This window comes from Rhincodon typus, chromosome 10 (assembly GCF_021869965.1).
Source record: "Rhincodon typus isolate 14 chromosome 10, sRhiTyp1.1, whole genome shotgun sequence".
Classification (NCBI taxonomy): Eukaryota; Metazoa; Chordata; class Chondrichthyes; order Orectolobiformes; family Rhincodontidae; genus Rhincodon; species Rhincodon typus.
In genome coordinates this window covers 68,453,871-68,465,509 of record NC_063341.1, presented here as the reverse complement: position 1 = coordinate 68,465,509, position 11,639 = coordinate 68,453,871, and the positions used below count along the sequence as shown (strand labels likewise).

The 11,639-nt window shown below is 38.4% G+C and overlaps 1 protein-coding gene across 1 annotated transcript in view; it reads left to right on the top strand.

Annotated features, from left to right (window-relative positions):
• LOC109936965 (serine/threonine-protein kinase N2-like) overlaps positions 1-11,639 on the top strand; it is a 53,904-nt gene that overhangs the window by 36,110 nt on the left and 6,155 nt on the right. The window contains exons 8-19 of the mRNA XM_048601545.1: positions 644-787; positions 866-941; positions 1,110-1,278; positions 4,162-4,282; positions 5,693-5,829; positions 5,974-6,049; positions 6,145-6,236; positions 6,818-6,994; positions 8,743-8,805; positions 10,687-10,763; positions 11,058-11,200; positions 11,283-11,390. Coding sequence (XP_048457502.1) covers positions 644-787; positions 866-941; positions 1,110-1,278; positions 4,162-4,282; positions 5,693-5,829; positions 5,974-6,049; positions 6,145-6,236; positions 6,818-6,994; positions 8,743-8,805; positions 10,687-10,763; positions 11,058-11,200; positions 11,283-11,390 — 1,383 coding nt within the window. The remainder of the gene's footprint in view (positions 1-643; positions 788-865; positions 942-1,109; positions 1,279-4,161; positions 4,283-5,692; positions 5,830-5,973; positions 6,050-6,144; positions 6,237-6,817; positions 6,995-8,742; positions 8,806-10,686; positions 10,764-11,057; positions 11,201-11,282; positions 11,391-11,639) is intronic.

The window sequence follows — 11,639 nt, the reverse complement described above, 5'->3', positions numbered from 1 at the left end:
ACTAAACTATTTAACTAAACTATTTAACTAAACTATTTAACTAAACTCTGCCCTCTCAGGTCTGCATCACTGTCCTCACTGAGGGAGTTCTAGAGATTCTGAAGTCTCAAAATGGGGTAACAATGCAAAAACATTTACAAAATAATGCCTCCAGCATGTAAACATAGTAGATGTTTCAGAATCAGTTTATGATAAATTATTTTCCTAACTCCATAGTCTTGACCAGCAAGACACTGACTGGTTGGAGAGGCCAGTTGCTCTGTAATCATTTGTTCTGTTTAGATGCAGCAGTAATGTGTATCAACCTTCCCATGGAATTTTCCCTTGTCAATTTTGGAAAGTGCTTTAAATCGTTTCAACTTTCCACATGAATAATCTTTTGATGCAAACTTGAATCTGTTTGTGTCCTGGTATAGGGTGGACAAACCTGTTGCTGAACTATTAACAGTTTTGCACTTGTCATTGTTGTCACTTCAAAGTTAGGAGCAAGACCAAATTTTGTTATTGAAAATACATAGTGGTGTAATGTTAAACCATCAAGTAATTCTAAATTAATGAAGCTTGACATAATTCAACAAGATTTGAAAGATGAGGAAGCTTCTAGTTTTTAAATTAATCAGATTTAGTTTTGAATTTTGTTTAGTCACGTGAACTGGAGATGTCTGTTTATTGGCGTGACTGGCGTTCCCTCTGTGCTGTGAAATTTCTTCGGTTAGAAGATTTCCTAGATAATCAACGGCATGGAATGTGCTTGTATCTAGAGCCACAGGGTACACTCTTTGCAGAGGTATGGATTATCCAAAATTCTAACTTTATTCGCTCCTGTATTTGTATCATGTGTGAAATATTCAACTGCGTTTTCCAGGTAACTTTTTACAATCCAGTTATTGAAAGAAGACCAAAACTTCAAAGACAGAAGAAGATTTTCCCAAAACAGCAAGGTAACCATTCCAATCCAAGTATGGACTGTTTGGTTGATAAAATTGTTGATGAGTGGATGTCACTAGCATAGAAATCTGTTTGCATGAGTTAAGGTAAGTCATACAAGATCTTTGCAACAAGTTGATTAACAGCTATCTTGTTCACACTCCCTTTTCTCATCACTATAGGCAAAACGTTCCTTCGAGCCCCTCAGATGAATATTAATATTGCCACATGGGGGCGATTGGTGAGAAAAGCTGTTCCAACTGTAAATAATTCTGGCACCTTCAGCCCCCCAGCCTCTATCCCTGCTGCAGTGCCAGCAGTTTCTCACTCAGAAAGAAAAGATTCAACGAGGTGCGTATTCTGTTTGAAATATTTTTTAAGAATGTCGGTGGAAAACAATGAATTTTTCTATGTTGTAGGACTGATTTTTCTTTTTTATTTAAAGAATAGCTCTTTGATCAAGAGGTTCCAAAATTTGTACAGAATCAACTGAAACTTGATTACCTGGGTGTTTTTTTTTTGAGAAATGGAATAAACTCAGTTTCACTCTTTAAGTCCACCTTCATGGTTTTGAGCAGCTCATGTCAACAAGGAGAAGTCCAAAGCAGCATTATTTAAATAATGCGAATGTACATTTAGTTACTCTTTTTCTTTGCTTAATTTTTGGTTATAAGCCATCCACGTTACTTTGTTAGGCAGACTTGGTTTGACTTAAAGTTGCTTCCAAAAGTTGTATCTGGTGCTGCAGTCCAAACCGTTTTCTCTGTTCAGCGTGATCTTGAAAAAGGATGTTGCACATTATGTGCGTCACTGAGTTTTTCAGTCACTTATATCAGTTGGGGTTACAATTGAGCATATTGTCTTCAAAGAATGCTTTGTTTTGAGGAGTGGGAGGAATTTCATGCAAGTATTCAGCTGTAGCTGAGTCTTCTTATTCTTCCACAAGAAGTGGGCTTCACTGGCTATGCTAGCATTTATTTCCCATCTTAAATTGACTTTGAGAAGCTGGTGGTTAGGTACTTCATGAACAGCTGTGGCCTGTGATGTTGATATACCCACTGTGCTGCTGGGCATTTCCAGATTTTTGACCCAGCAACACTGAACAAATGGTACAAAAGGTCAAATCAAGATGGTGCACATCTTAAGGGAGAACTTAGAAATGGTGGCGTTACTGTGCATTTGCTGTCCTTGTCCTTCTGAGTAATAGAGATCGCATGTTTATAAATGTGCGGTTGAAAGAACCTTAGTGAGTTACTGCAGTGCATCGTTCGTATGGTAATACTGCTGTCACTGGATTGGTGCCAATCAAGCAGGCATCTTTGCACTGGATGGTGTTGAGCTGCTTGACTGTTGTTGGAGCAGCACTCATTCAGACAAATGGGATTATTCCATTTGGTGGACAAGTGGTGGAGAGTTAATAAGTGAATTACTTGTTGCAGAAAGCATAGCCTTCAAACAGCTCCAGTAGTCACAGTATTGATATGACTTGTTCAACTTCTGGTCAGCGGTTAAGCACATCCCACTTTGCCCCACCTCTGTTGTTCCAGTAATTAAAGAGAAAGTAGGGCATTCTCTAGGTTTTCTGGATCAAACTAAAACAGATCAGGGAAATTTCTCAATACTGTGTGGGACCTTGCTATCTGTAAATTGGTTGCTATATTTAAAGTACTGCGGATGCTGGAAATCAAACAAAAACAGATTGCTGGAAAAGCTGAGCAGGTCTGGCAGCATCTGTGGAGAGATATCAGTTAATGTTTTGGGTCTAGAGACCCTTCCTAAGAACTGATTGTAGCTAGGAAAATGTTGGTTGTTATGCAGAAGATAGGGTTGGTGGGGTTAAGCAATAAATGATAGGTGGAGATAGAGCCCAAAGAGAGGGAACAGTTGGACAGACAAAGGAGGAGATAATGATCAGCCTGGGAAAATAGCTATTAATGGGGACTATTAGTGGCTGACAATGGGTTGAATGTAAAAGCGGACCATGTGATAATTAAGCCTGGTCTGAGGGGTTTGGAGTAAGGACATGAGAGAAAGTGCCTCAAGCGCTAAATTGTTGGACTTGATTTTGAGTCCAGAAGGCTATAGAGTTCCCAAATGGATAATGAGGTGCTGTTCTTCCAGCTTGCGCTGAGCTTCACTAGAACACTGCAGCAAGCCTGAGACACAGGTCTTGGCCAGGGAATAAGGTGGTGTGTTGAAGTGATTGCTATATTTATCACATTACATTTTTCGAGTATAGTTACTGGCTTAATGAGCTCCGAAATTATTTGGGACATCTTACTGATGAGTGCTGTATAAAGGCCAGTAACTCTCTGAGAAAGTAGTTGCAGGTGATTTCTGCAGTAGTTATGAATTCTGAGGTGAATAAAATAATGCAAAAGAAATGGTATTTACTAAAGGCAAGTCACAAGCAAAATTTGCTTTGCATTAGTTAGGCTTGCAGTGTAAACATGTCAGCCAATTCTTTGACGTTGTAGGGCACGACCGTAGCCTGCGAGCTCACATTTAACTAGCTCTGTAAGTTCTTGGTGATTCTACATACAGAGAAAGGAGTGCAGCAGAAGGTCATTTAGTGCCTCAATTCTTAAACATCAGTTGATCCCCAGCTATAATAGCTTTTTGTAGCCAGAGGTTTGATGTGCACTTCCCTTTGCATGAAGAAGTACTCCCTGACCTCACCCCGAAGCAGCATTAGCTGTGTTTATAACTCCTTGTTTTAGGCTTCCACTACCATAACTGGTTTACTAGAGGAAATGGTTTCTGCCTATCCATTTAGCCTGTGAACCACTTTTAAACCTCTTGCTTGAACACTGCTTGATCTTTTAAATTCGTGTTACAAATGTTCTCGGTTCTTTTGTATGGTAAAAATGCTGTGCAAATTAAAGCTATTTCTATTACTGTTGCTTCTGCTTAGACTCCGGTCTTGACATTTTGTAAAGCTGGAAAATTCACAGCCTGGGCAGTATCTTTGGAGTCGAAAGAGCTGAGAAACTGGAGCTTTCAAGTTTTTGAGCTTTTTAACTGCATGCATGGGCTCTCATTTCCATCATGTGACCTGGCTATTTGCCCCTATGACCAGTTCTACAGAGTTAGATCCAGGTTATAGTGTTGTATGAAGAGTCTAATTTAGCCATTAGATCTCTGCAGTGCTTTTAATGAATTTAAAGCCTTGTGCATGAAATTAACTGAAGGATTTGGTATTTAAACTTGAATTTATATATTAATGCTTTACAGCGATCTACCAGTAACAAAACTAGAATTTGAACCAGAACCACCACCTGCTCCTCCAAGAGCTTCATCTCTTGGAGAAAATGGCGGGACCACAACAGAAGTAAGAATTCCAGATAATGTACAGGTATGAACATGAAATACTGGGAACATTAAATGTAATGATGCCGAAGGTGTTCTTGCGTTGTTCTACAACTGTGCTATTGAAGAGAAATTCAAAATTGATTCAGAGTATGCTGTTCAGAGTGCTGCTTTGCCTTTTTGTTTATGCCATTAGGACTCCTACGCAGTAAGGACTCTTCCTGTTGAGTGATACAAAATAATACAACAAAGAATTACAGTTTCACTGCCTGTTATGAATGGAAATACTGTAGTGGGTCATAGTCAGTGTCCATTGTTCTTGAAACAAAGATTTCTATTGTTCTCTTATGGAGGCTTTCCACAGGAGGTCTGTTTCCAGACTGCCTCAAGCCACCAGATTTAAATCATGGTGAACAGACAGAACCACAGAGCTATCAGTGTGTATATTTCAAACCAATGTGAATTTACAAGACTGGTTTTTGCACAAAGATGAAGGTCATAGTGACCATTCAAATTGTAAAGAAGCAGTATTTTAATATGGGTGTTCGTAATCGATGGCGTGCTCTGATTACAGCAATAGGTTATTCAATAACATTCATAATTAAATTAGGGTGGGATAATGAGTGAACTGTGTTACTTGGATGCAAAGAGCAGTTTAATCACCATGGTTTTGGTGGGGGAGAGCGGGGCGGAGAATGGGGGTTGCTGTCAGCGACAGCTCAGTGATCTGAAATAGAATCAAATCCAAATTACAGCATGGACATAAAACTGTTCAGCTCATTGTTTCAGTTCCAGTTCTTTGAATGCACAGTTGTGCTTAGTCTAAGATCTGTTTTTAGCTGTTTGCACCCTCGAGAACCTGTCCAGCTTACTTTTATGATTCACAGAATCGTAGAATCCCTACAGTGTGGAAACAGGCCCTTTGGCCCAACAAGTCCACACTGACCCTTGGAGCATCCCATCCAGACCCATCCCCCAATAACCCACCTAAGCTACACATCCCTGAACACTGATTATTCACATCATCCACTTCCAGCGTTCTTTGGAATTAGCCTTCCAGGTCTCAAATGAGTGGAAAAAAATTAATCTTCCCTTTAAATATTTTGCTAATGATTTTAAATCTCTGACCTCTGGTTATTGATTCACTCGCCAAAAGGAATAGTTTTTCTCTGGGCTGTCAAAACCTTTCATCATCTTGTAAACCTTGATTTAGATCACTTTTTAGCTTTGTGTTCCCAAGGAGAGCTCACCATTGCTTTTGAATTAGGAAATCTTTCTACCTTAATGGCAAGTTAACATTTTCTTGAGGGGATTGTATCTTGTGACTCTAACATTATAATTTGGAACGCTTTTTTTTGTGATGGACTTGCTATGTTGCAAAATCTGTTCATTTAATTTTACTGCTTATGCTTCAAAATAAAAATGCTATAATTCTGTTTTTCTCCCTTTTTTATAGGAAGCGCTCTCAACTTTTGATTTCCTAAATGATAGAAACAATATTGTTTCTAAGGTGGAGAATAATATAATTTCTGTGTCTGAGATACCCCACCCAGAGCTAGACTTTCGAACACTCCCACAGTCAGAAGACAAACGGTATAGTAATTAACTTTCTCTCTATCTTTTAAGAGTTCATGGATTTGAAGAAATATTTAAGTAGTCACTACTGTGTAAACAACTCAACCATGACTGAGTATTAAGACTGATTACAAAGAAATCTTTCATCTTTTAACTCTTCAGAATACAGCCACGATTCCAGTTCAGTCTTCTGGACTTCAGGTGTGTTGCCGTACTTGGCAGGGGTCACTTTGGAAAGGTAATCCTAAATTGAGAAATGGAATGCCTATTTTGTTGCTCTGAACTGATGTGGTGAAGTTAATATTTTGACTTTCAATCCACACAAAAATGTAGGTTCTTCTTTCCGAGTACAAAGTCACTGGTGAAATGTTTGCTATCAAAGCCTTGAAGAAGGGGGATATTGTGGCCCGTGATGAGGTAGACAGGTAAGGTTCCAGGAACTGTATGTTGTCAGAATATTTTCTGTAGCCTATGAATTTGTTTTGTTAACTTCAGGACCTTGCTTTTATTTCAATTGCAATCAACACACCACTGGTAGGCAACCAAGTCGAGAAGAAAAGTCATGCTCATGAGGTAGCTTCTAATGAACCAAATAAGCAATAGGAAAAGCCAATCGGCAAACTGATTCTTCCATGCCCGTAGCAGTGTAGTGTCATCCTCTTGGCAGTAGAGACAGATGTTTAAGGTTACATTTTTAATTTTGCGATATAGAGCTTACCAATATGTCTTGCCTATAAGCAGATATTTCCCTGTTTCTTATCCATGTTCCCACTCATAGATTATAGCAGCAGGTTTGGATCAAATTTAGAAAGAAATATTTAATTTAAAACAAATCGCTCTTACAGAGCATCACTTTAGTTCCATACATATTTTTTAAAAACTATAGCATCGGCAATGTTGTCAGATTCAATAGTAAATTTTGTCTACTTTAAGTACTTTTGGAATTGCATTCATTGCTGGTGTGTAAAACCTAATTGTATTGTTTTGTTTCCACTCCTGTCTGCAGCCTTATGTGTGAAAAGAGAATTTTTGAGACTGTGAACAGTGTCAGACATCCGTTTTTGGTCAATCTCTTTGCCTGTTTTCAGACCAAAGATCATGTATGTTTTGTAATGGAATATGCTCCTGGTGGGGATTTGATGATGCACATTCATGCTGATGTTTTCTCTGAACCCAGGGCTGTGTAAGTATTAACTGGTGTTTATACTCATAACACATGTTTATGTAAGCAACAATGCTGATCTGCGTAGAGTACCTGACTCCCTTTGGCTCCTTACTTACACCATTTTAAATTTCTGAACAATGTTAGAAATGTTGAATGTAAATCCTTGCTGCAGCATTGACTCCTACAATTTCAATAAACACATTTAGATGTTTATCTTTTTGCCACTAGTTAACAACACTGAAAACAGAAATAATTATGACAATAACCAAATCAGTGCCTCTTGTATTAATACTATTTTCCTGCTGATTTGTTAGAATGTGATGGGCTGTTTCCTTGCCAACTTGTGTCCTTTAATCACAATGAAAATAGATAAATTGTGATTTATTTTTGTTGGTGTCTCTGGGACTTTTAATGAGCAAAATGTTTGTCATGTTTACTTACGAAGGTGACTGTACTTCAAAAATAATTCAAAACCTGAACAGCTAATGAATTTAGGAGTGTTAGATGAATTGTACTATATTTTTTAGTCCGTTTCTACATGAAGACTGAGCATTATTATTAGCTTGCTTCTATGATACTTTAGAGTTCTGGATTTCTATTTTAAATTCACTATAGCGCTGTGGTCTTGCCTACATTAAAGGGATCATATTGTTCAAGAAACTACCACCATTTCTAGCTGCACAACTAGGGATGAGCAGCATATAGTGAAACTCACACCCTGTGAAAGAACATTTTATGTCTTTTGCAGCAAAAGTTCTTTCACTGGGCATTCCTCTTGCCTTGAGGAATTCCAAAGGCGTGAGTTTTTTTTGTAAGACAGTTGGTCTTTACAACTAAATAATTGTTTGCAAATAATTCAATTTTATAATGTTTTGCAAGATGAGTGCTATAGCTATTTGCCTGTCTTTTTTTTTTTTTTTTTTTTTTTTTTGTTAATATCACCTTTCTGGTTAACTGATGCTGTATTTAATGTGCCATTGACTTAATGTGCCAAGGCTCAGAAATTCATTATCTCAGCCTGACCATTTGGGACAAGGGAGGAACTGGAAGACTAAGCAGTTCTAGTTACCATGTCATGAGGAAATATTGGCTTTGGAGGGGAGTGCAGCATAGATCTACGAGAATGATAACTTTGTGTGCCCTGGTAAATTTCAAAGAAGCATTACATAAACTAGGGGCTGTATTCCCTGAAATTTAGAAGTTACATTTGGTTAAAATTTTCCAAATGTTAAGGGGAGGAGATGGGGCAGGTGAAGAGAAACACTTCTTCTGCCTGCCTTGCAGGATTGAAATTAGGAAACACTTCTTCAACACTCAGAGCGATGGAACTTTTGAACCCATTGCTAGAAATGGCAATTGATACTAGGCAAGGTGATTTTAAATCTGAGGTTGGTTAACATAATTTGATCAACTGTATTAATGGTTTATGAGCAAAAGTTGGTATGCAGATTTAGGTTGTAGATCGGCTTTGATCCCATTGTGAGACAGTACTGACTCGAGGTAAATGGCCACTTGTTTCTCTAAGTAGATTCTAGTTCATCTCTTGCAATTTCCTTGCAGGCTCTGGTCTGGTTGAAACCTTGAAACTTGGAGCCTGAGGAGACTAGATAGCTAGTCTACTGTATTAGCAGAGCCAGTGGGAGGCGAGAGAAAATACCTCTCAAAAAATTATGCATTTTTCACTTTCCACAGGCAATATGCTAAGTAAAAAATACGATTATAATTTAAGCTTGTTAATATTAATCAATTTAATTTCTGTGCGACAGGTTTTATGCTGCTTGTGTGGTTCTTGGTTTGCAGTATTTGCACGAACACAAGATAGTTTATAGGTATGTATCTGTTCGCTAATGGTCTGCTTATAATTTTCATTTCTGCTAAAAGAATAGTGGCACCAATTATGGTGTGATGCACACTACAGCAATTAATTGCTCACTTGCAATAATGTTATTGAATCACCTGCTAATCATTGAAAAGGACACTGACTGCAGGCTCTAGCTGTGGAGTATGCAAATGTTAATGTTCATGGAGTGTACAAGGCAATACTTTTTAAAAACAAAAACTCTTCCTGGATGAGACTTTGCAAAGTTTTAACAGTTAAACAATCTGCTAAAAGAACTGTATCATTAAAGAGAGGCCCAACATGTTTGAGAAGGAAACCCTTGAAGCAAATCATATGTAAGGTTACCAAAATTACCACCTGTTAATGCACAGTTGCCACATGCATTAACTTCTGAAATCAGTTAAAAATTTAGAAAGGCTATTCAAAGATGATTGAAAGAATAGTGTCACCTGGAGGAGGTTGGATGATATTTCTGAATTATTTTTAAGATTGCTGGCTAATAAATTCCTTCTCATCTAATTTTGAATATAAATTACTCATTTATTTGCCCCTCCCCCTCCGCAACTCCCACGCCCAGAATGTGGAGGTGAAATGATCAGATTTGGAAGTTTTCAAAATACTAATTTACTTTGATACAATAGATGAGGAGGAACTGTTTCCAATGACTCTGGTATAATACAAAATGACTTTTCCTGAAGCAGATTCAAAATAGTATCATGCAAAAAAAAAATTGTATGAATTCTTCAGTGCGAATTGGTTTGGGGATTGGATGGGACAAATTGGTTAACCATGTCAAACAGCTGATATAGGCACACTGAAAGAGTGGTTGCCTTCTGTGCTGTACTCTCCAATGGTTCTATAACATTTGAAGAGAAAAAACAAAACAGAAGTACAGCACTGGAACAGATCCTTCAGCCCTCCAAGCCTATGCCGATCATTGTGCCCTAACTAATCTTAAAAAAAAAAAAAAACAAACCCTTCCACCCTTCTGCCCTTATTCAGTCCGTAACCCTCTATTCTCTCCCTATTCATGTAACCATCCAGATGCCTCTTAAATGTCGCCAAGATGTCTGCTTCCGCCACCCATTCTGGCAGTGCATTCCAGACTCCTACCACTCAGTGACAAACTCCCCTTGCACATCTCCCTTAAACTTTCTCCCTCTCGCCTTGAACCTGTGCCACCTTGTAATTGAAAATGCAACCCTGGGAAAAAGCCTCCGACTATCCACCCTATCTATGCCTTTCAATTTTGTAGACCACCTATCAGGTCTCCTCTCAGCTGCCATCTTTCCAGTGAAAACAGTCCTAGTTCTTTTCTTTTTTTTTTATATAACCTTTCCTCATAGCTAGTGCCCTTGAGACCAGGCAACATTGTGGTGAACCTTTTCTGCACTCTCTCCGAAGCTTCCACGCCCTTCTGGTAGTATGACAACCAAAACTGCACACAATACTCCAGATATGGCCTAACAAGGGTTTTATATAGCTGCAACATGGTTTGCCAACGCTTATACTCCATGCCCCAACCAATGAAGTCAAGCATTCTATCTGTCTTCTCAATCACCTTGGCCACCTGTGTTGCCACTTTTAGGGAACTGTGGACCTGCACGCTCAGATCCGTCTGTATGTTAATTTAGTCCTGGATGTCATCCTTCAAGGCTGTGCCAGTAGTGAGTATGGGCCCGAATGGGGTTACAATGTCTCCAGTTACTGCTAGCTAAGGTTTATACTCCCAAGTACAGCATAATAAAATTGCAGCCTTAGTATCTTACTCTAAATAACCTTGATGGTTATGATTAGAAATGGATTAGAGTAATTCGTCCCTATATAGTTTGCAAACATACATGAGTTGATTATGATTTTCTTCTTCCAGAGATTTAAAGCTAGATAACCTGTTGCTGGATAGTGATGGCTATGTCAAGATTGCTGACTTTGGCCTTTGTAAGGAGGGTAGGTGTTGAAATTCTCAATGTTCACTAGAAAATCCTAATTGTTTGTACATGTATTGTCCCGTAATTCTATCTGAATTCTAGCACAGTTATTGCTATAGACCAACAGTGAGATGCCTTCTGTTTTCAATCGACATGTACTGAAAGCTGGTTAAAGCTTGTCTAGCTGTCAGCTAATGTGAATCCACTTCCCACATCACTCATTTTATCATATGCCATTAAAGGCTGCATCACTTTGAATTTTCTTATTTAAATACAAAATTAAAATTGGCTAATTGCCAAATATTTATTTCAGGTATGGGTTTTGGAGATCGAACAAGCACATTTTGCGGCACCCCTGAATTTCTTGCTCCGGAAGTACTGACAGAAACCTCGTACACAAGGGCAGTGGATTGGTGGGGACTTGGTGTCCTTATCTATGAAATGTTGGTTGGTGAGGTGAGTATGAGACAATGGAGTGACTGTTGTATTATTCGTGCCAAATTTAAACAACAAAAATCAATATTTTTCTTCTTGTCAGTCGCCATTTCCTGGGGATGATGAAGAAGAAGTGTTTGATAGCATCGTAAACGATGAAGTACGATATCCAAGATTCTTATCTACAGATTCCATCTCCATCATGAGAAGGGTATGTCTCAAGCAAAAGTTAACAGTTTGTTTTAAGAATTTGTCTGCTTTGTAGCTCAGTAAAGTGTAATCAGTTCTACTAGCTCCACTTGCTTTTAGATTGCAGGGGCTGTATTCTTAAATTATTTCATCCTTGAATTTGCCCTTTTTCTACATTATATTTCTTGAATGTCGGCTAATCAAACTGAATGGGAAGTAAAATTAGCATTACTTTGTAATCATATCTATGCGTAAAGAAACTGGGGCTCTT